Below are 25,196 nucleotides of genomic sequence, written 5' to 3'. Positions count from 1 at the left end.
GTGAACCTTAAAAGCAAGAAAGCATCAGGGAAGATTTTGAGATCTAGTTAAACCCTAGGTCAAATTCAGAAAGTTCTTAGAAGGACCAACTGTATAATTAAGAGCCTAATTTAACAGGAAAACCAGGATTAGTCGCAGAACAAACATTCAACCATTACAGAGTATTTTCCCCCACTCAAGGATTTACCAACACATCATAATACATCAATTTTCCATAAACACATAATGGACATTGCTTTCTATGCAAAGTTAGTACAGATAAAGACTGCATAGAAAATAGTCCTTCATTCAAAGTTACATACAAATAATTTAGCTTGACTGAAATGGCTCTTTTAGAAAGAGACTTAGTTCTAATAATTTTGTCTATATGAAAACAAAATGGGGGGAAAAACAAGCCAAAAACCACCTGGACATGTGCAAAATAAGGATGAACAGTCAGATTCCTCAGGTATTACATATCATCTTTGGCCTTTAATAAACTATTTACTCAAACTGTCTATGAACCCCCTTTTCCCATATTGCTCTTTAGTAGCAGGTGTCTGTCAATTGCCTTTGGCCCAGCCTTATCAGCTGTTATCAATGAGTGGTTTGTAAACATGAATGTGCAGCAGAATCACCCAGAGGACTTATTAAAACAGACTGGTAAAAATAAATAAATAAATAAATAAAACAGACTGGTGGGCCACTCCAGGACTGATTCATTACATCTGCAGTGAGCCCAAAAACTTACATTTCTAACAAGTGATGCTGATGCTGCTGGCCAAGGAATATACAGAGAACCACTAGCCTAAGGGCAGCTGTTCTCGACCACAGCTGCACGTTAGAATCACAGGGGAACTTGTGTAAACACCAATGCCTGGGAGTCCCTCAGAAGAATACTATAAGTTCTGAAGGTAAGTCCTAGACAATTATGTGTACCCAGGGTTGAAAGCCACTAGTCTGGTTAATTAAATCTAAACCAAATCTACTGCGAACAGATACTGCTTAATACAAAAGCAGGGTAAGATGTTTAGCCCTTATCTACTGATAAAGCAGCCAAATAAGGAGTCGAGATTAAATTCAGTATGGTGGCCTCAGTTGCTTACATACCCAGGGTTAAACTCAACAGAAGTTGTATGTATGCTGCCTGTTTTAAATCCCAGGCAAAGTCTAAGTAAGTCTTTAGGTCATACAAAATGGCTGACCTTTGAAGACAACAGAAACAGAGGTTACTATCAATCCCATGTACCAAGTTTAGGCTGACTGGCAATAGTGCATATTGGTTAACTCTTGGCTCTGGAGTCAGAGCATTTAATAGATGTCACCTTTGACAAGTTACATAATTAAGCCTTGGTATCTTCGTTTGGGAGTTAATGAAACTAACACTGTAGTTATGCTAAAGATCACAGGGGCATCCATGTAAGAAGTTATATCAGAGTCTGGCACCTAAGATTTAACATAATCTAAATCGCTGTAAGCTATGCCATACAATTTTAATATTCCTACTCCCAACTCTTTTCCTCCCAAGTACTTACTACATTGAGTTCTAAAAATACAAAGCCCTTGCTAAGACAAGGATAACAGATAAGTGGTATAGAATAACAATTAGAAAAAAAAAAAAAACCCACAAATACCTACTTTGTACCAGACACTTTGATGTTAACATCACATGTCTGCTTTGTATTACTCACAGTAGGTGTGAATCATAAAGCTGACAAGCCTAATCTAGGCCTTATGATTGATGAACTACAAGATCTTCACTAGAAGCTTTCAACAATTCAGTATATGTCCATCTAAGAATCTATAGAAAGGGACCTTTATGGGGCACCTGGACGGCTCAGTCGGTTAAGCGTCTGCCTTCAGTTCAGGTCATGATCCCCGAGTCCTGGGATCAAGCCCTGAGTTGGGCCCCCCTGCTCAACCAGGAGGCTGCTTCTCCCTCTCCCTCTGCTCCTCCCCCTGCTAGTGAGTGCACGAGCTCTCTCAAATAAATCTTAAAAAAAAAAAAAAACCCTTACAAACAGTAAAACTCTTAAATCTTAAAATATTTCAGATAAATCTCAATAAGTTTATGAATTTACAAGGTTTTAATCTTTCATTTTTGAAAGGAAAAATGAAGATTAGGAAAACAAATTTCATTTATGTTTTAGGACCATGTCTACCACTAGATTTTATTTGGCTTTTTGGGGTTCCTTGGTCACACATACCTCTCTGCCCTGGCTAAGTGACAGCCTGCTCAAATTACACTATTATACTCAGAGGTTTGGAGGTATGATTATTAATTAAGCAGATTACTTTCAATTTACTCGAACAGGAGAGAAATGAGGTTAGTTCACCGAGGGAAATGACAACACTTAATCAGTACCAAAAACGGAATGGGATGGTAGCCTATAAATACTTAATGCCTATTTAAGTAAGCATAAGTCCAAAAAAACTGAGAACTTCTGTCACAGAAGTAAAAATTATTCTAAGTTAGGGGTCACTTAATCTAATCACTTAAACTTTATAAGTTCTCTTTGCAATGTAACATCTCTACTAAATCTCCCAGTCTATATGACTGAAGATGGCCAATGCTTGTTTACTGCTCACTGTTCAGGGCAGACCATTCTCTCTTTAGAGATTTGACTGGTTTGAAGTTTAGGTTATCCTAAATCTACCATCTATGTTGTAAAGAATTTCTCCTACACAGAACTTTTAAAATGTGAAAGCTATAATGATCCATGTCTTTTTAAGCTAAATACTTAGTTCTTTCAGTTACTTTTCATGATAATTTTACATTGTGGGTTCTACTCTGAAGATGTACCAGGTCTTGTCTTGTTGGTATTCTTAGAGCATGAGAGATGGAAAATAATATTCCAAGTAGGGAATAATCAGGTCAGTACAACAGTAACATTACCCTGCTTATTCTAGCTATCTTTTGATAAAACATCCTTACAATATAACTATTTAATAGCCACATTCTATTGACTCACTTGGAGCTTACTACTCAAAAAAAAAACAAAAACAAAAAAACCCCACTCCAACAGCACTCCTCATACATCCTCCAACCAAGGAATCAAGAACTTGTTTATTAACTTATTGAGATCAACAGGCACTTTATTTTTAACTTACTTTCCAATAACCATGAGGAATAAAACTTTAACAGGATTTGTTATCCATACTGGGTCATGATTCTTTCTAGGTGCCTACACCAGACTTCTGTTACTTGAGACTCATCCAAAAGCTCATCCATTTTTATACTTTGTTTTATATAGTCTTTTTCTCTTTTTAAAGATGTGAATGACATTCACCTACCACTTAAGCTTTCTTTAAGTTGCCAGCAGTGAAACATTTAATTCTATCACAAAAGTATTTAGGACAAATAATTTTAGTCTTCTCATACATGTTGGATTTAGACTCTAACATTTATTCTAATCAAATTTCTCCTTCCAAAAACAAAAACAAAAAACCACAAAAAAACAGCCAAATAAATGCTAAGGTATAGTGATTTGTGCCCTAACATTACACCAAACTCAGGCCTATCCTTGGAAAGTCTTACTCCAAAACCAATAGTTGCCTAAAACTTAAAAATTTAATAAGCCTTAGTTCACTTACTGTTTAAAGATTACACTATTTCTCTGCTCTGACATTCTGTACAATATTTTTTGCCAAATAACTTTTCTTCTATTCTCTAAGAAATAAAACTCAAAGCAAATCGAGAACTCTACTTGTTGATAGCAGATATACAGATAGCTACAGTCCCCAATACTCTGTCACAGCATTCACAAACTCAGAGACGGATTGCTATCAACACACCAACTCTAATCCCTTTCCAACCCAGACTCGATTTGCCAACATTGCCAGTCCTGGCCAATCCCAGATCTTAATATTCATTCAACATGCTGGTTACATGATATTCTATTTATTGTATGAAGTCTCATTTGAAATAAGCAACGTTGGCAAGTTAGCCACAACCACAGGATATATCAGAAACGTAATGACTAATGAGATCTACCTCTGACCCCTTTCTAGGCATCCTGGAAATCGAGGTTAACATCAAAGTCTTTCACACCACTGTATTGGGGGGGGGGTAATTAAAACCATTTTAGGATCTTGAACTCTTATACTTGATAAAGATTTGGTAGCCTAATATTTTCCATGCATATTAAGGTTATCACTCGAGTGATGACAAGTTCATTTAGTGTGTTGAATAAATACTAAATCTGCCCCAATGGTAACTTTTATACTAGAATTTTGAAAACAGGTTTAAAAAAAAAAAATCAATTTTAGAATCTTGGTACTCAAGGCAAATTCGTAATACTGTTTTCATAAGAACATTTAAAAACAGTATGCGTAGGTGGCTCAGTCGATTAAGCATCTGCCTTCAGCTCAGGTCATGATCCCAGGGTCCTGGCATTGAGTCCCGCGTCGGGCTCCTTGCTCAGTGTGGAGCCTACCTCTCCCTCTGCCTGCCTCTCCCCCTGCTTGTGCACTCACAGGCATGTGCTGACAAATAAATGAATAAAATCTTAAAAGAAAATAAAAATAAAAAAAGAACATTTAAAAACATTTTATTGGGGGGGAGTGCTGGGTATGGGGTTTTTTTGTGGGGAGGGGATAAAGATGTTCTAAAAGTGGTTTGTGGTAAAGAACAATCCTGTGAATACACTAGTAACAGTGAATTGTACCCTTTAAATGAGTAAACTGTGTATGTTAATCTTCTCAATAAACTATTTAAAAAACATTTCAACCTTATCCTAATAGCTCTACTCTACATGTTATTACATACCAAAACAAAACCAAAACCAAACAAAAAACTCAAAACAAAAAACCAAAAACTAGATCAGAGAGGAAGAGACAAACCCTTACACACTAAATTAAGCCAGGCATTAAGATACGAAAAACTACAAACCATTTAGGAGCCAGAGATGACTGAGCATTAAGCCCTTGTTACAGTAACCACTAAAAGGGTAACAGACTGAATATGACCCCTAAAAGATTTCTTCAGAAAGACTATTGAAAACAATCTTGAAATGGAAGGCTTTGCTTCTATAAACAAAAATATGAACGAAGTCCTCAACAGCATGAGCACTTACTCATCATACTCGATATGATAAATAACGTCTTCATCAGCAGCAACAGAGTCTGAATTAGACGTAGAGGGTACACTGTCCAATTTATTTGTGTTCTCTTTGGAATTATGATTTACATTTCCATTAGTCCTTTTACAAGAACTGCCATTCTTCAGTGGAGTTTTGCCACGTGAATGTCCATCAGAAGCTCTAGTAACACTACGTATACGGGCTTCAAACCAAGCACCAAGGCCGACATCTCTGGCATCCACCAATTCATTTACCTAAAAAAAGTTTAAAATTAGTTAATGAAGCTTAATTTCATCTATTGCTTCAAAAACCATACTATAACTCAAGTTATTTTGAGAGTTATCATGGTTAACAACATTTGCAGCTATTCCTGTTTAAAGTAATTAGAAAGATTAGATCAAAACTATTCTTTTTGGATTATACTGTCAAATCTGTTATTTACTATTATGAAAATTAACTTTCCTTCCCATTTCATTCAACGAAATAGATATTTTCTTTACTCTTTGCCTGGGTCTACATTAGACTTTTAAAAATATCATTCTTATGTACCTAAAGTGTTGTTCTAGCAAGTCATTAAATAAGAATGTCACTTAGTGAAAATCCGGGACACAGGATTGTGGCTGTTATTGATTTGCTTCATTAATTTCTTCAGAATCCTAGAGATAACTTATAGTCAAACAGAAAACAGTTAAGTATCAGAAAAAAACTTGAACATGGGGGAATTATACTCATGTATAAAGGGAAGAATCTAGCAAACCCAGCTATACAAAATGGGGTAGGTTCTATCACCAGTTAATAAGTCACTAGCAAATGCATTATTTAGTACCTCAAAGTAGAAAATAAAGAGAACAGAGCTGTAAGATGCAAAATAGACGTATTCAAGTCTAGTGGATAATCCAGAACTAAAATATGCAATCTAACAAAAAGAAAACAGTGCATTAGGAACCATGGGTATCAAAGTAGAGTTACAATATGGAAGCTGGTTAAATAAAACACAAAAAACAAAAAACCTCTCCTAAAAAAAAAAAAACTGAAGAAATTGATCTAAAGGTGAGGCTCTTTCAAGAGCAATAACCAAGAGACCTCCCCCTTCAGCTTTTCTTCATTTTTTTTAAAGTCCTTAAAGGGAAAAAAAAAAAAAAAGACATCATTAATACAAGATGATCATCTAATCAACCAAGTTCTTCCTGAGGGTATTTAGAGACCACTTAAGGTATCCAACAGAATTCTGAAAGATGGTATAGTTTGGGGCCAGGGTGGAGTTTGTACTCAGTTAAATACTCATATATTATGCAAGTCTCTTTTTAGGCTTGTCTAACTCTAACAAGCTTAATAATTCCTCTTTTACAAGATAAGAAATGAAAAGCTCTGACCAGTTAACTTGCTCCAAGTGAAAGCTAATGAAATGTAAAGCTAGAATTTGCAGATATCGACCTTGATGCTTCTGTTCTTGCCACTGTATGAGGAAGCCTGATGAGAAGATGACAAGATAAGTAAATAGGAACTTCAAAGGTTAAGTGATGAAATAAGGTATTAAAAGATAAAAATCAGAGATGAAACACAGTATATATTCAAATTAATCCATGCATTAAATGGACACAAGTGCTTTTCTTCTTAACAGTCACTGGTAAATTTAAAGACATACTTTCTTACAGGCAACATTAGCTAAAACAAAAAATAATCAATGTTAAGGTCGATCATACTTGGGAGAAGAAACTGAGATTACTCTTTCATAACAAATCAAAATGTAAGGTTTTATGTAGCACTATGCAATTATTATAGCAGGGAATAGGCAGCATACAGTTGATACTGAAAGAGGTTAACAGAAACAGAGCAATGTGAAGATACTCCATTGCACATTCCTAAGAGAATTTATTATCTCATAAAAGGTAGGGCATTGAGTAAAAACCTTAGACTTATAACTGTAAATTCTCCATTTAGTTAACCACTCAGGACAATGCATATAAACTGGGTGGAAGAAAATGCTTCTAAATTAAAAAGGGTTTTGCACATTACACAGACATACTGAATTAGGTCAAATTTGAATGGGTCAAAATGCATGCAAGAGATTAAAGATCCTTTGTAAAGCCTGGGTTTTGAATATGGTTAAGAGGATACTTCAACTTATATGAATAACATGAAACAGAATACTGCCATGGTAATTTGATTTCATGGCAATCCAGTTGAAAATTAAAAACTGAATTGATAAAAAGTTATGATAGCTATGATAAAAAACCCTCTGTAAAGTAGGTCTACAGGGAACATATCTCAACATATTAAAGACCTTATATGGAAAAACCCACAGCTAACATGTTACTTAATGGTGAAAAACTGAGAGCTTTTCCCCTAAGGTCAGGAACAAGACAAGGATGTCCACTCTCGCCACTTTTATTCAACTTAGCACTAAAAGTTCTAGCCACAGCAATTTAGACAAAATTTTTTTAAAAGCATCCAAGCTGGTAAGAAGTAAAACTCTCATTATTTGAAGATGACATACTATATATAGAAAACCTGAAAGACTCCACCAAATAACTGTTAGAAACAATAAATGAATTCACAGTAAAGTCACAAGATACAAAAATCAGTGTACAGAAATCTTTTGCATTTCTATACACTAATAATGAAGCAGCAGAAAAATTAAAACAATCCCATTTACAACTGCACCAAAAACAATAAATTAACTAGGAATAAACTTAATCAAAAAGGTAAAAGACCTGTACTCTGAAAACCATTACACTCTGATGTAAGAAATTAAAGATGACACAAAGAAATGGGAAGACATTCCATGCTCATGGATTGGAAGAATATTGTTAAAATGTCTATACTACCCAAGGCAATCTACACATTCAATATAATCCCTATCAAAATACCAACATCATTTTTCACAGAGCTAGAACAAACAATCCTAAAATTTATATGGAACCACAAAAGACCTCGAACAGGCAAAACAATCTTGAAAAAGAAAAACAAAGCTGGAGTTATCACAATTCCAGATTTCAAATTCTAATATGGGGTGCCTGGGTGGCTCAGTCGTTAGGCGTCTGCCTTCGGCTCAGGTCATGATCCCAGGGTCCTGGGATCAAGCCCCACATAGGGCTCCCTGCTCCCTGGGAAGCCTCCTTCTCCCTCTCCCACTTCCCCTGCTTGTGTTCCCTCTCTCACTGTCTCTGTCAAATAAAATCTTTAAAAAAAAAAATTCTACTACAAAGTGGCAGCAATTAAAACAGTATGGTACTGACACAAAAACAGACACATAGATCAATGGAATAGAAGAGAAAGCCCAGAAATAAACCCACAATTATATGGTAAAATAATCCTCAACAAAGGAGGATTAAATATCCAATGGAAAAAGATGGTCTCCTCAACAAATGGTGTTGGAAGAACTGGACAGCCACATGGACCACTTTCTCTCACCACACACAACAGTAAACTCAAAATGGACATAAATGTGAGACCTGAAGCCATTAAAACCTAGAGAAGAGCACACGCAGTAACGTCGTTGACATCAGCTGTTGCAACCTCTTTCTAGATTTGCCTCCTAAGGGAAACAAAAGCAAAAATAAACTATTGGGACTACATCAAAATAAAAAGTTTCTGTACAGCAAAGGAAACAACTCAAAGGCAACCTACTGAATGGGAGAAGATATTTGCAATGACATATCCAATAAAGGATTAGTATCCAAAATATATAAAGAACTGATACAACACAATATTCCAAAACCTGATAATCCAGTTAAAAAATGGGCAGAAAACATGAACAGACATGTCTGCAAAGAAGACATACGGATGGCCAACAGACCAATGAAAAGATGCTCAACATCATTAATCATTAGGGAAATGCAAATCAAAACTACAAGGAGACACCACCTCACACCTGTCAGAATGGCTGAAATCAAAACCACAAGAAGCACCAAGTGTTCGTGAGGATGTGGAGAAAAAGGAACCCTCTTACACTGTTGGTGGGAATGCAAACTGGTGCAGCCACTGTGGAAAACGGTACAAGTTTCCTCAAAAGAATAAAAACAGAACTACCCTATGATCAAGTATTCACACTACTGGATATTTACCTGAACAATACAAAAACACTAATTTGAAAGGTTTTATGCACCCTTTTGTTTATAGCAGCTTTACAATAGACAAATTATAGAAGCAGCCCAAGTGTTCCTCAGTAATTGATAAATGACTGGAGAGAGGTACGTGTGTGTGTACACACACAGGAATATTATTCAGCCATAAAAAAGACTGAAATCTTGCCATCTGCAACAAGATGGATGGAGCTAGAGTGTATTATGCTAAGTGCAATAAACCAGTTAGAGAAAAGAAATACCACAGGATTCCACTCATATGCATATGTGGAATTTAAAGAGAAAAAGAGAAACCATGAAACAGACTTATTGCACACCTGAAGCTAATGTAACTATTAACCATACTGGAAGTAAAATAAAAACTTTAAAAAACTGAAATATCTAAATCTCTCTATATTTAATAAATAAATTAAATTCTTAAATAAAAACCATCCTTCGACCACAGGGGGGAGGGGGACTCACAGACAAGTTGTTTACTGTCTCTTTCTATCTAGAAAGAGGTAGTCTATCCCTAGCCAGCAAGTACCTCCCCCAAAGATGTCAAATCATAAAAGATATAGGAAAACAAATTAATGGGGGAGAAGTGTTTGAGCTGAAGTTATGAGACAGAGTTAAAAACAAACCCAATCACATAAATGTTAGCTGAAGAGCTGGATTTATTCATATAAAAAATATAGCCACATTTAGAGAAGAATCTTCCATATCCAAGTAGGTGAATTAAAAAAAAATATGGGAGGCAAGGAGAAATCATTAAAAAATGAAATACCAACAAATAATGGAGAACTTACTATATCAGATATACCTCTAAGCACTTTTTATGTTCCATTTAAAACACACCAGCTCTCTCATTTAAGAACCAGCTCCTAACTTAGGTTAAAACACCCACACCCACACCCACCACCACCACTAAAAACCCCACACCAGCTCTGCAGATAAAACCTAGGTTTAAGTTTGTGTTTATCATCTACTTGGTATAACCTTGAACAAATTATTTAACCTGTCTCAGCCTCAGCTTCTTTATAAAATAACATACTTTGCTGTGTATTAAGAGATTAGTTGACTAAATCCACATGATGTGCCAACCTAGCAAGCATAGGCACAAATGAAACAACTGTCTCCTTCACTAAGTATCAATATGTACAATTTTAAGACTCATTAAATCTCAGTATAGTCTTAATACCACAGTCTTAGTAAAGACATTAGCAATTTACTGTTATATATATTACCTCCTTCAATAACTACAATACAAAGTCCTTATTTTCCAATGAGGTACAAAAGGAAATACAGTCCTCAGGAGATGTACACAGCTAGAAGTGGGAACTAAGCTAAGATTTCTGACTTTGAACATGACTCTCATTTCATCACGTTTTTTCTAAAATTTACAAATCAAAATACAATGTGGTTCCATTTATATAAAGTTAAGAAAATAAGGGATACACACATAAAGATTATTAAGAGGTTGTTAAAGGGTAATGATAGGATCAAGTTAATAAAAAGTGAAGAAATGACTACTTAAAGGTTTGGGTATTGGGGCGCCTGGGTGGCTCAGTCGTTAAGCATCTGCCCTCAGCTCAGGTCACGATCCCAAGGTCCTGGGATCGAGCCCTGCATAAGGCTCACTGCTCAGCGGGAAGCCTGCTTCTCCCCCTCTCCCACTCCCCCGGCTTGTGTTCCCTCTCGCTGTGTCTCTGTCAAATAAATAAATAAATAATATCTTAAAAAAAAAAAGTTTGGGTATTAGTTATAACTAGGGAAGAAGGAGTAATAATCAAGAGGGGGCCCATGGGAAGTTCCTGGGGTACTGCTTTGCGTTTCCTAATTTGGTGGTATTTACAGACATTGACTTCCTATTTCACGAAGCTCTACTTTTTTGTATTGTCTATTATGTTTCATAATCAAAAGGGTTCAAAATCAAGAAGCATAGTTGCACTGTATTACAAAATAGGAGATATTAAAATATCCATGACTTCCACTTAGTAATTGAGATGTTTCCCCTTTCTTTTATTTCCTATAATGATCAGAATATATGTAAAAAGTTTAACCAAAAAAATTAACTCATCTAAACTCTAAAGCCTTATTATCCTCCTTCTAAAGTTTAGACCAAGATGACAATATTTCAACAGTAGGATCTATTGTGCGTCATTCAAAGCTTCCACATCCAAAGACCAGAATTAAACTCTATTTAGATATCAAAAGTCCACCTTGAGAAAATTACCTCCCAGAGACCATGGAAACGGATGTACCCAGACTTTGCACAATCTTCCACAGACTCTCCGAGTGTGATAATGATATATCTAGTTTCTTACAACATATGAAAAGATAACTGAGCAACATTTGGTCAGTTTCAGACATCAAATAGGGCAAAACAAGAATGATGGTGGACAAGTACTTCAGTTTAAAATTGTTTTTTAATAGGAAAAATAAATTATTTAAAAAATTAAATTAAAAATAAAAATTAAATTAAAATAAAAAATTTAAAAAATAAAAATGTTAAAAAAACATTTTTAAATGTTTAAATATTTACCTATGCCAGTTTTGAGAAATACTGACTTGAAAATTCACTTTTTGTATCCACTTACATGAGGTCCAAGGAAAATTTTAGGCAAAAGGAAAAGCCCCAAATCTGTTTGCTCATCCATAAAGCAATTTTAATTATAGAAAGTCCTATGTCTATAAGAGGAAAATCTTTAAAAGCATAAGTGACATAAGCAGGAATTCAAGATAAAGGCAAAAAAAAAAAAACTTCCCAATTTTAGTGATCTAGGAACAAATTAAATTTTGATATACTATTCATAGACTTGCTCAAAGGAAAATATTCACAACAAATCAACTTAAAGTAGCAGCTTCTGAGTGTTTGCAGGTTTGCCAAAGGTTAAGTTTTAATAGCTAGTAAGATTCTGTGAAAGCAGGGGGCTATAACATTTGTTTATCCTTCCATCTCTATTATCTAGTACAAATATATATGAGATAACCAAATATTCATCCAATGGATGAATTATCCAGAAATAAGCACTTCTATGTTTAAAAAAACAAACAAACAAAAAAACCAGGGGCACCTGGGTGGCTCAGTTGGTTAAGCGTCTGCCTTTGGCTCAGGTCATGATCTCAGAGTCCTGGGATTGAGCCCTGCGTTGGGCTTCCTGCTCAGCGGGGAGTGTGCTTCTCCCTCTCTCCCCCTCTGTGCACTCGCACACGTGCTCTCTCAAAAAATAAATAAAAATCAGTGAAATTTCAAATACCTATGCCCATTACTGAGCTTCACCAAAAAGAGCAAATAAATCTATTAGCCTCTTCAACTAACAGGTTAAATGCATCTCTGATTAAACATTACAAACAACAGTATAGCCTTCTGAGAGTTTAAGTTCCAGATTTCATGTGTGTTTCTAAATGAGGAAAGGAAGACAATATAAAACTTAATACATTTGTACAAATGGGAAGAAATGGATTGGAATTTGAAAGCAAGTCTGATGACAAAGCTAAATTTCTTAACCTCTATGCTATATATTAATAGCAGATATAAGGGTTTTTTAAAAAGTGAGGTATTAGAGAGGTGACTGGCCAACAAGTCAGTAAAGCATGTGACTCTTGATTTTGGGGTTGTGAGTTAAAGCCCCACACTGGGTGTAGAGCTTACTTGAAAAACAAAATAAAACAGGGGTACCTGAGTGGCTCAGTCGGTTAACCTCCCGACTCTTGATCTCAGCTTGGGTTTTGATCCCAGGGTAGTGAGTTCAGGCCTGCTGAGCTCCATGCTGGGCATGGAGCCTACTTTAAAAAAACAAAACAGCCCAACAACAACAAAAAACACTGTGTCCTATAAATAAAATCCTCTTTAAAAAGAAAAACAGGAGCACCTGGGTGACACAGTCGGTTAAGCATCTGCCTTTGGTTCAGGTTGTGATGCACAGGTCCTGGGATCAAGCCCTGTGTCAAGCTCCCTGCTCAACAGTGAGTCGGCTTCCCCCTCTGCCCCTCCCCTTGGCTCATGCATGCTCTCTCTCACTCTCAAATACAGTCTTTTAAAAAACAAAAACAAACATTTAAAAAAAAAGTTAGGTACTAGAAGTAGTTGATAGTCAAAGTACTAACACTGAGAAAAAGCACAGATCTGCTGAGAAAAGTAGTTTATCATGCCTTTTTGCATTAGGTTGGAGACATGGCAGGGTACTGAGAAATATGCTCAACAGAATTTTTTTTTTTTATGGATGTGAGAGAGAGAAAGCACTCACAAGCTCACGAGAGGGGGTTGGGGGAGAGGGAGAGAATCTCATGCAGATTCTGCGATGAGTGCAGAACCCAATGCAAGGCGTGAGACCATGACTCTGAGATGAAACCAAAAGTCAGACTGCTTAACTGACTGAGCCACCTAGGCATCCCTGTTAAACAGGAAGAATTTAAATTGACTAGAACTGCTTAAGCTCAGACCTGCAGATACATATGTAAACTGGCCCTCTTTGAAAACAAATGCATGCCTTCACTGCCCAAAACATTAAGTGAAAAGTAGCAGCTTCTGAACTATTGCCCTTAACCAAAAAGTTAAAATGTAAACTTAACATACAGATGGCTATACACTTATAGATACATGGATATACAGGAATTCCTATATAAATGTGTATACACACACACACACACACACACACACCTCCTTAGTCTGTCAGCTGAGGGCCCTAAAAGCAATGATGCTCTAGTAGCAAGGAACATACCTAGACCCTAGATCTTGGTTTCTAATACCATTCTCCAATTCAAAGAATCAAGGCTCCTTAAGAAATGGGTTGATTCCAGCACCGGGGCAAGAAATAACTAAGATGAGCCTCGTGCATCTTCTAGTGCCAGAAAGAAAGTGCTTTAACAAAAGCACAAAAAACCCCCACAATAACAGAGGTATATCAAAGGGACACAGGGGGAAAATATCCCTACTGATGTGAATGAATAAATGGGGGAAAAGAGACAAGTCTCCCATGTACAAGAATTCCCAATACATTTTGTAGATAATCTACCCTCAAGAAGTGGTTTGTAACTAACCCATCTCCTTATGTGTGGGCTGCATATAGGGACTTCATCTCAAAGAATACAGTATGAAAAAGGGGTAGGGGAAGAGTAACCTCACAGGGAAGAAACTTGACAAATGCTACCTCATCAGCCAGGTGATTAAGGTTCACATCAACAGTATAGTAAGTTACTACTGATGTAAAAACCTAAGGTATAATTAACCCATAGAATGTTGGTAGTTTGTATCCTAGATAGAATGTGATAAAAACAGCACTTTACCTCTGTGGTCTTCCTCCAAAAAAAAAAAAATATGTAAATCCAGTCTAATGATGAGGAAAACAAGATAAATCCTAATAGAAGGGTATTTTACAATATTTCTGACCAGTACTCCTCAAAACTATCAAGGTCTTCAAAAACAAAGTCAGTCTGAAAAACCGTACAGCCAAAAGGAACAACTATTTACTATAGCACTAATGTAAATATAATGTGGTATCCTAGATGAGATTCTGGAATAGAAAAAGGATGTTTAGATAAAAGCTAAGGAGATATGGTTCATTTATAACTAATGTATCATATTAATGTAAAATATTAGTTAACAGGGCAAACCAGTGTGGAATATATGGAAACTGTAGTATCTTCCCAATCATGCTATAAATCTAAAATTGTTCTAAGACAAGTTTATTTAGAAAACAACAGAGGGGCACCTGGGTGGCTCAGTCTGTTAAGTGTCTGCCTTCGGCTCAGGTCATGATCCTGGAGTCCTGGGGCCCACATAGGGCTCCCTGCTCAGCAGTGAGTCTACTTCTCCCTCTGCCCCTCAACCCACGCTTACACGCTCTCAAATAAAATCTTAAAAAAAAAACAACATAGAAAATACTGGTTAATTCAGAGGGATGATATCAACAGGTGATGTAGACAATATGGAAAGTGGGCATTCAATATTAAGAATTCTAAGTTTTGGGGCACCTGGGTGACTCAGTCAGTTAAAGGTCTACCTTTGGCTCAGGTCACGATCCTGGGGTCCTGGGATGGAGCCCCACGTGGGGTTCCCTGCTCAGGGGGGAGCCTGCTTCTCCCTCTCCCTCTGTCCCCCACTCCCCACTTATGCTTGCTCCGATCTCAAATCTTGAAAAATTCTAAATTTTGACTACATAAAAAGCATTGTTTTAGGTGATATAAGTCTTGCCCATATCATGTAAATTTATTCCCAAACTTTACATTTTTATCATAAATTTTTTTCTTTTACTAAATGATTGTAGCAAGGAAAGCTATTAGTATTTAAAGAACTATCTTACTGATTGCTCATAATGCTCTAATGTTTATCTTCTTAGACTTTGCAAATATCCATAAATAACTTTGCCTTCTCCAGTATTTACACTTTGTTGTTCTCCTGCCTATCTCCATCATGTAGAAAGATGTTAAGTAACAGCATTAACTGGCTTCCCTGTCTGGCTCCTGTCTTTAATGGGAATGCTTCTGGCTTTTCCCCACCAATAAGCATGATGCTGGTATGGTTTAAAATATTCATCTTATTCCATCTGTTCCACTTACAAAGCATTTTTTAAAAAATCAGAAATGGATCTTTTTAGATTAGATCATTTGGATTTTTTGGCTTATTACTATGATGAATTATATTAATATTACTATATTGGGGGTTGGGTAAAATGGGTGAAGGCGGTTGACTGTCTGGTAATGGATGGTAACTAGACTTATGGTGGTGATCACCTTGTAGTGTATCGAATTATAAAGCTGTAAACCTGAATTTTAGAAGGCAAATGATAAAAGTTATATACCTGAAACTTCTATATATTTAAAAAAAAAAAAAAAAAAGAATCCAAATAATGAACTATCCCACTTCTTGACAAACCATCCTTGGTCAAGGTATTCTGTTCTTTAACACATAGTCATAATTTTATTTGTTAAATATAACTTTAGTTTTACATCAATATGTAGTGATACTGGGGTGCTTTTTGCTATATTTTAGGATCAGTGTTATATTAAATTTAAAAAACAATGGGAAGATTTTTTTTTAATTGTGGGTCAATTTAGATAATTATCTATTCTTTAGAGGTTTAAGGTAATTCATCAGGGTAGCCATCTAGGCCAGGTACTTTTGACATATAGCTCTTGGCCAGTTTTCTTGATTCTATACATATGGATGTTTCCATTTTTCCTGAGATCAAAAATTATCCCTATTTGCATTTTCTTAAATAATTTACCTCAGCTACTAATTTTTAATTTTTAGCCTTAAAAATCCTCTGAAAAATTGAGTCTTGGTCCCAATTTGTCCCAACAAGAGTTAAGGAAAAAAACAGTTTTAAGGATAGGAAAGGATGAAACAAAACTGTCAATTTTTCTACAAAATTTATTAGAATTTGAAAAAGTTGATATATTTATTGACCCTCATACCTACCAATTGCATTTCTATATGTAGGCAAACAAATCACAATTTTAAAAGATAACCATTTATAATAGCATTAAAAACGCAGCCACTAGAAATAAGATATGTAGAGAAAACTGATAAAGCGATAAAAGATCTTAGTGGAGACATCTATCATGTCCATGAATGAAGGACTCAACATTTGTAAAGTTGTCAATTCTCCAAGCTATTCTATAGACAATCCCCAACAAATCCTCTATTACTTATCTGTAGAGTCTAACAAGCTAATTCTAAAATTTTTACATGAAAGTGTTAAAAGCCAAACACCAAGACACCCTTAAATATGAAGAGATTTGGGAGATGTGGGATAGGGAGGTAAGTCTACTAGGCTACAGTACTTAGAATAGCAAGCATAGTGTGTATCCACACAAGCAGACCAACAGAACGTAAGTGGAGAGCAATCTGGCAGTATCCTGTGAGTGAACCAGCACTTCCATTTCTAGGTAACAATTCCTAAAGAAATTCTAGAACAGTGAACCAGGACACACAAAGAAGGTTCAAAAAGGTGAAAGTAGGAAAAGCCCAAATTTATCTATTAATCATTGATTAAATATATTATGGCATGTTAATGAGAATCAAAGCTGAGAAAAAGGAGAATTCTGTTACATAAGCTTCAAATATAGGCAAAAAACACATTTTTTAGAGATAACAAAAGTCGTAACACTAAAACAAAAAAGATCAGAATAGAATAAGTAGTTTACCCCTTAAGGAGAAAGGGAGAGAATGTTCTGGTAGTGGCTTTAAAAAGGAATTGGCATTATTCTACTTATCCTCAGTGGAATCACACAGGTTTTTCCTTTATATTTTTTAGGTTGTACGTACAAGTTTTATACATTTATCTACATATTCCACAATTTTCAAAGACTTTTAGAAGTTAAAGTATCAACAGCTCAGTCTTTACTTTCAAATGACAATCAATCTTCACTTATTTGCAACATCCTAAAGAGAACAGACATCTCTATTTTCACAACTATCAAGTCTAAAGAAGACAACATACCTTATACAGCCCAATGCCAGGATCAATAAGAAAATCACAAGTTGATGTAGACGGCTGACTAGAAGGTCCCACCCTTGGGGTTTTCTTTACTTTAGGTGGGCTATTAGAACAGGGTTTGGCCTGTACATCAATCTGTTTAGATGTGCTAGGAAGATCAGGGTCTGGGCGAACTAGTAGCTGAATTATGTCATTCAGTCCAACATCATAGTCAAATAAAGTATATCCATTTTCCAACTGGAAAAAAAGGATAAAAAAAGATTAAAATGCTTCTCTCAAAACTTGATCTTTCCACATCTTTAGTCACCCAAATGTCCTAGCCAAATTATTAAAATTCATAGCAATGCAATTTAGTGATCCTAAAACCAATTCCTACTACTTAATGGCCTCTGATGGCAGCAGCATCTGAGGACCTCAATAAATTGTGGAGAATCATTCCGTATTAGCTATCAGGAACACAGATAGCCACTGAAACCAAAAATGTATCATTGCTTACGTGACTTCAACATGTAGGCAGAAAAACCCTAGGTTTCTCACCAAGTTTTATTTAAATTAACAGTACCTCAATCCACTGCAAGAAAGGTGAATTTTGACCTTGTGTTCATAAAGACATTTAACAATTTTGTTTCTGAAGCACCGTCAGTTTTTTTAAAAAATCAAGCAGAAAAAAATTAAAGCAGGAATTACAAGTCTTGTTCATTCTATTCCACTTGCCTAAAGTTCTCTATCCATTTGTAAAGGCTGTCAAGTTGTACCATGAAAAGTCTTCCAGGATGAACAAATGAATAAATTATCTTGCAACTTACCCATATTTTGGCAAGGTCTCTGCAATGGATTAAATAGTGACAACCCCTTCTCCCCATTATATTAAAGTCCTAATCCCAAATATCTGTATGTGAGTATCTGGAAATAGGGTCTTTACAGCAGTAATCAAGTTAAAATTAGGTCATATTGGGTGGGCCCTAAACTACACTGTATTTGACAGTGGTTTATGGGAGGTGTAAATTTGGACCAGAGAAGATGTAAAGGCAGCCAGGTGACTAGAGGAATGTATCTACAAACCAAGGAATTTACAAAGGATTGCTAGCAACACTAGAAGCTGAAAGAAACAAGGAAGAATTTTCTATTAGAACCATCAGAGAGAACATGGCCCTGCTGATACTTTTAATTCAGACTCACAGCCTCTGGAAACAGGAGACAATAAATTTCTAGTGTTTTAAGCCACCTAGGTTTTGGTGGCTTTGTTACAGAAACCCTTGAAAACTAATAGTCTCCATTTTGTTTCTTTATAAAATTCAGTTGGCCATTTTACCATAATACAGTAAGAAAACCAAATTCTCTCTGACCCTCCCCCCTCTCATGCTCTGTCTCATTCTTTCTCTCAAATAAAATCTTTAAAAAAAAGAAAAAGAAAACCAAATTCCATGAAAATCAAAACTATCATTTCCCCAGAAACATTACCAGTTTAATCACTATTCATTTCCCCCCCTTTGTATATAATACCTGTCCTCATTCTCAATTCCCTAACACAGGTAGACCATATTTCCAAAGTCTACCAAAAGGAAGAATGAGTTTGTCCTTAAATGATAAACTAATATGCTAAATAATTTTAATTCAAGTGGTCCCAAACACATCTAGCAAAATCCTACACATTATATTCACAATTTTAACTACAATAAGGGATCAAACAATTCACAAATTTCCCATGGGGAAATTAGACAGTATCTCACAGGTTGGTTTACATGCTTATTCCAAATAAGCCTAAGGAGTTTCCCAAATCAATAAGCAGATAAGCCCTTATAGGGATTAGCTTTTAATATTGCTTACCTTATTAAAAAAACAAAACAAAACAAAAACACAACTCCTACCTCATCCTGAACTCCTGGAAAAAAATTCAAGGACCAAAAAAAAAAAAAAAACAACAAAAAACCCCTATACATTCACACCTTCATTTTGACATTCTCCAATACCCCTTTCCCCCAAAAAGGTAAGCCCATACTAGTTCTGGAACTGTTGAAAAAGTACAACTTGATTAAACACGCAACTGTTGCACATTATGAGTGTCTAAGTAGAAGATAAAAAACTCTTAACAGTATAGAACATGCAAAACAAACAAAAAGCCCAGTAATACAATATGCAAATTAACTGGAAGGACATTTCCCAAAATGAAGAAAGCTGTTAAAGTGGTAAAATAATCGGAAAGTCGAAGTGCTTCCACAATTTTCCTTTAAAATCTGAGGCACAAGAGTCAGAGGGACAGCGGGGACATTCTTACACTCAATTCCTCTGACAAGTTTCTACTAAGTGATTGGTCAAAATAATATAAGCTGCTTCAAATGGTATTTGGTTTGAAAGGAAGAGCAATGTCTTAAGTTAGGAAAACACTAAGCATACCTAGGCATGAGGCCCTATCCTAGAAGTTAGGCCCACACTAACATGTAACTTTTCCTTCAATTATTCATGCTTGCTAGGACAGCCACTTTTACCCAGATTATCTACTTCCTCCCTAATTCATAGGTATTCTTCCAGTTTTCCTAAAATAGTGATACTATCCACTGCATAATAACTTCCACACAGCTAGGCTTTTGTGAAGAATGTTGGAATGAACTGTTACTTGAAAAGTAGTGAAGTTCACCCAAATTTAATGAAAGTACAGACTGGAAATAATTGTCACTTATATTGTACCTCAAGTGGAAAAGGGACTGAGTCACTTAGAAATCACAAACACCCATGAGTTTCAGGCATGTAACTATAGTCCATTGATGTCTCACAGCTGAAAATGTTTGGGAACTGCCATCCTAGAAGATGGGAGCACAGTATTTAAAATACTAGAGGGGCAAGAATGGCCCTAGAGTGTTTTTTGCCAGGCTTCAGTCCTGCATCTGTATTGGGTTGAAGAAATTCCCCCAGGTAACAGCAATAATTGCAACAGCAATGCAAAGTAAAACTAGGAAGCAAACACCAACTGGCAATGGCTGAGAAGGCCGTGGGAGAAGTAATTCCCAAGGGGTTACCAATAACTTAATGCCCTGGACCTGCATCCCTTAACAATTTTCATGTATCTTTCACGTCATCTATATGATATAGATATGACACACACATTCTCTCTCCCCTTTGAATAGGCAAATGCTTTTACTTTGTGTTCCGTGTAAAAATAGAGTCCAGGGCCAAAAGGGTACTACTAAGTTTTCCTTCAGCTCTGGTTCATGTCCCACCTACAGTGGTATAAACAAAAGAATGAGAGGAAGTGATAGAATCCTTTCAAAGCAGAAAAAGCTCTGGATTCTCAAAATATTTAGAGATCCATCAACATAACTCCTCCTTAAAGACCTAATCCCCAGGATGCAGGCTAAACCTCCCAGAGTAATATCCAAGTAAGGTTACCCTACTCTAACCAGAACTTATATAGCCTTGAATTGCTGCCCTCTATTTGGACCCTCAAAAGTGGAGTCAATTACACAATTACTCCGCTTTTCAAATTTAATTTGCTGAGATCACCTGGGGACTTTGTTAAAAATACAGATTCTACTTCAATAGGTGTGAGGCTCCCAGGTGAAGCTAATGCTGCAGGTCCTGCTGATTCAGGAACCATACTTTGAATAGTAAGAAATTAGGAGACTGACATTCTTCAACATCCATTTGCAAACTCTGGTGGCCACCAGAATCTCCCGTGGGGTCTTGTTAAATTCAACTACTTGCAACTCTGGGGTGGGCTGAGTACCTATAATAAATATCCACAAGTGATTCTGATATATACCAAAGACTAAAAGCAGCAAACCTAACATAAAAGGAGTGGGGAATAAGGGGTAAAGGGTACCATTTACATCACAGATATTGTAAATTTGTTTTTATGACATTTTTCACAATATAGCAGTAAAGGGGTGCCTTTTTCAAATAAGCACAAAGGCATTTTATAGGCTAGGGGCAGCCCTGTGATGCCAATCCAGTAGTTGTCGCTTATAGATCTACTACTCTGTTCATGGACTGTGAACTCCAAAGAGTAAGAGAGAACGGAGGGAATAATCACTGCCATGGCTACTCCTCAGCTCACAAATAAGTATACACAGCTGAAGCAGTGTCTTCCTTCTGTCCTCAACTCAATGGGGCACCAAAGGTCCATTCTCTATCCCTACTGGTTTATCATTGAGGTGAAGAAATCAAAGTAGTGAGTTATCAACTCTCCTGGGGGAAGAGGTACAAAAGGGTAATTATCCTCAACAGTTTTTCTCTAAACCCGGAATGAGCTTCCTGGTTTACTGGAAGTCTACTTTGTTGACCCGAATCTAACTCAATTTCTACTTTTTCGTCAAGACAGCCAGATGCCATGTTTTCTTTTAGTATATTTGATAATTAGACTTTAGGAGTGTTTCCCAGGAACACATTCTCATGCTTCATTTCTATCACTTGTGAAGTCACCAAAGTATCCCAGCAATTCATGTACTCTTTTATCCCTAGCTAAGAAATAAAATTCAGAAGACCTGATTACATAATTTTTATCTTTGACCAAAAGATAAAAAAAAAAGGTATCAGTCATTGGAGGTATAGCAATATAAATCAGGTAGTGTTTAACACATGATTTCAAAAGCAAAGTTTACAGTATAATTGAACATCTGTTTTTACAAGTCAAACAGTAAAGGATCAATATAAAACAGCTTCAAACACCTATCAAAGATGCTATCACTTATTTAAAAACAAGTTAAAATAAACCCTGGCTCTTTTTCAGAGTATAATCTCCTTACCCTGACATTTCTGGGCAGTTTTTGAAACTAAGCTTATGAAGAGAAGAAAAATATTCCTTTCAAATCCTTTGTGGCTACAGGAAAACGCTACTTCCACCAAATCAAAGAGCTACATTTATTCCAAACCACAGAACTGAAGCCAAACTGTGGTCTATCCAACTGGACAATGCCACCTTTTTAGTGGGGGGGGGGGCAAAATTGGGTAGGCTTGGGTCTCTAGGTATAGATTTCTCGGGTAAGAAAAATCTTCAATGGGCCAGAGCATGGCCATACCATACAACTACCAGAGACACCCACAGACACCCTCATTGCCAAACCACTTTCAGCCTTCAAGTATGTAACGCTGGCTATGGTCCAGTTGCTGTTTTAAAAGCTTGTGTGAGGGGACTACATCGGAAGGTGAGAAGCAAAAAGAGCAGAACAGTCTTTCATACTCCTTTCCATTCTGGGAATAATCCCCTTCTTGCCTATACCTGGGAGTTTAAACCCGATCCCCAATTACATCAATAGCTCGCTCCTTCAGCCCAAGTCTCTAATCTTCAAGACAGATTCCAATTCCAGAAGAGGAGCCAGAAGTTTTGGAAACCCTTCGAATCTTCAGTGTGTTCAAATCCCTTCACAGTGAAGTCAGCCTAGGGTTCTTGAGCCTAAGAGGAAGCGAGTTCTAAGTTTCCCTCCTCCTATTTGGGAGGCGGGAGCGGAGAGGAGCCACGGAAGCAATGCGAGCCGTTAGCCGGGTCAGCGGGGCCGGGAGCCGGAGCCATCGGCCCTCCCCACCAGCACTCTGGCATGGCCGCCAGAGCCAGCTGCCCTCCCCGCCTCCAGGGGCGCCGACCCCGCAGAGCGCGGGAAGCTAGGGAACCCAGGCGCTCCGGCGGGCTGTGCCAGATGCTACTGACCGGCTGAGAAAGGGGGGTGAGGTCTCTGCGCTCTGGGTGCCTCCGCCTCTGACCCTGCCAGGCGCACCTGCACTTTGGGGCTCGTAAGAACCCCGCTGCGCCCCCTCGGTGGGGCCTGGGCCTGCACTCGCGGGCTGCCCACCCGAAGTGGAGCCAGGTGCTCTCTATGTGCGCGGCGCACCAAGCTCTCGGGCCCACCAAACCTACGCGTTCTGGTGGCGCCCTGCAGCCCTCTCTCCCGGCTTCCCGAAGTGTGCCGTGGGCTCGCCTCACCTGCTTGCCCCGGTAGAAGAGGCGCTGGCACTCGGGCCGCACGTCGAACAGCGCCCACACCCGCTCGCGCAGCTCCTCAATTGTGGCTTTGCGAGACACGTCCTCAATGGTGCGCGTCTGGGAGCCGTCGATGGTGCGAACCTGAATCCACATCTTGGCGCCGGGAGAGGGGGCTGGCCCGGCTTTGTCTCCCCCTGCGTTCCGGACGCCGCGCCCCGCCCGGCCCGGCCCGCTTCCCCAGCCGCTCCGGCTCTCCGCGGGCGGCGGGCGAGCGCTCACACAAATGAGGGAAACCGACCAGACGCCGGGACCCCACAGGCGGCGGCGACTCCGAACTCGCGCGCCTGCCCAGCCGGGCTGAGAAGGAAAGGAAACCGGAACCAGTTGCAGGGGCCGCCGCTACCGCAAACCCCCACCTCACAAGTAGGAAGAAGCCTTCTCTGCGCCGCGCGGAGTGTTTACTTATAGAGCTCTAGCTCCCACATGGAGGTCACGGCGCCAACCCGGATCTCGCGAGATCGACCGCCGGCTCCGCCTTAAAGAGGAAGCAGCGGGGGTGGGGAGGCGCGGAGGAGAAGGCTACAGACCCGAGAGAACTAAAATGGGCGGGGGCGGGGAGGGCGGGGTGGAGGGGCGGGGCCGCGGAGAGCCGTTACTTGCCGCTTCTCCTGCACCTGGGCCCTGGAAACGCCCTCTAGTCTTCGGGTTTCGCGCGGTTGCAATAAACTGAAGGGGTTCCCGTTTTAGTCTTGGTTTTGGGACCCTGGGGGCTAGCGATTCCTCAGGCCTAAGCGGATACGGTTTCTGTGGTCTCAAAAACACATCCAAAAAAAGCAACTCTGACGTGCACTTGTGTGATCATGAAAATGGGGGTGCGGGCGGGCGCGGCCTAAATTTCTGAGAAAGCACATAAGGAAGTGAGCCCGCTCCACCGCGCCCAGCCGAACACGACCCGCCCCGCGGCTTGGCGGGGCCCGCCGCCCCGGAAAGGACCCAGGACCCCAATGCTTCGCGAACTTCCTACTGGGCCCGAATTTCCCGCCGAGCCCGAATACCGTCTTCGCGCGGAAACCTGCTTCCTGTGGTTTCCCGCGGCTGGGTCAAGGTGGAGGCTTCAGGTCGCAGGCCGCTGGTCCCGCTGGTATCGCCCTCTCTGATCCAACGCGCTCAGGCCTAGACCTTTGGCCACAGAGGTTTTGGTGTTGCCACCTGGAGGGCCGCTCGCCAGAATCGGGCGTTTCTGCTTGTGGACCTTCCTTGTTAGTGCGCCTTTGTCCTAAGGAATTGAAGGGTCATGGAAAACACTTATAACGGATGCAGAACTACACAACTCAGAAGAAAAAACTCCAAAGATCCTACCAGGAATAAATTATGAGAAATAGGCCCAATGCGGGATTACCTAACAGTGGGTTTATTTAAAATGAAAATGTCTTCATAAGAAGGAAGCGAACATATGAAAGTAGAGCTATATAGAGGGATATAGCTATAAAATAATATATATAACAAAATTTGGACTTTATACTTGCCATAATCCATAACTTGAATATTCAGACTGCTGCTAATTATTACCATAAAGGTAGAGCAGCAATGTTGTAACAACCGATTCAAATAATTACAAGTCTGGCGAAGTCCAGAAGTAACATAAAAAAAAGGATGGTCCAACATGGAAGAGACAGAAAAAATGGAATACTTACACATATTTTGGGTCTCTGCTCTT

General features: G+C 38.4%; 1 protein-coding gene across 6 annotated transcripts in view; it reads right to left on the bottom strand.

The window, feature by feature from the left end:
• Positions 1–23,936, bottom strand: part of UHRF2 (ubiquitin like with PHD and ring finger domains 2) — a 138,055-nt gene extending 114,119 nt beyond the window's left edge. For 2 of the 6 annotated variants that reach the window (XR_015766877.1, XM_088019012.1), the window contains exons 1-3: positions 23,480–23,935; positions 17,572–17,805; positions 5,055–5,314 (exon numbers count right to left, since the gene is read on the bottom strand). Coding sequence is in view for 5 of the 6 variants with exons in the window: in XM_088019012.1 (XP_087875138.1) it covers positions 5,055–5,314; positions 17,572–17,805; positions 23,480–23,632 (647 nt within the window). In the remaining variant the exon portion in view is untranslated. Of the gene's footprint in view, positions 1–5,054; positions 5,315–17,571; positions 17,806–23,479 lie in introns of all 6 variants that reach the window. The other 4 variants (XM_088019013.1, XM_028107250.2, XM_028107249.2 and 1 more) reach the window with 3 other exon arrangements.
• Between the last annotated feature and the right edge of the window lie 1,260 nt (positions 23,937–25,196).

Source organism: Eumetopias jubatus, unplaced genomic scaffold, assembly GCF_037043125.1.
Source record: "Eumetopias jubatus isolate StellerSeaLion01/CBP00866 unplaced genomic scaffold, mEumJub1_p1.0 scaffold_15, whole genome shotgun sequence".
NCBI classification, from domain to species: domain Eukaryota; kingdom Metazoa; phylum Chordata; class Mammalia; order Carnivora; family Otariidae; genus Eumetopias; species Eumetopias jubatus.
The sequence above is the reverse complement of the archived record's forward strand: the minus strand, read 5'-3'. Positions and strand labels throughout refer to the sequence as shown.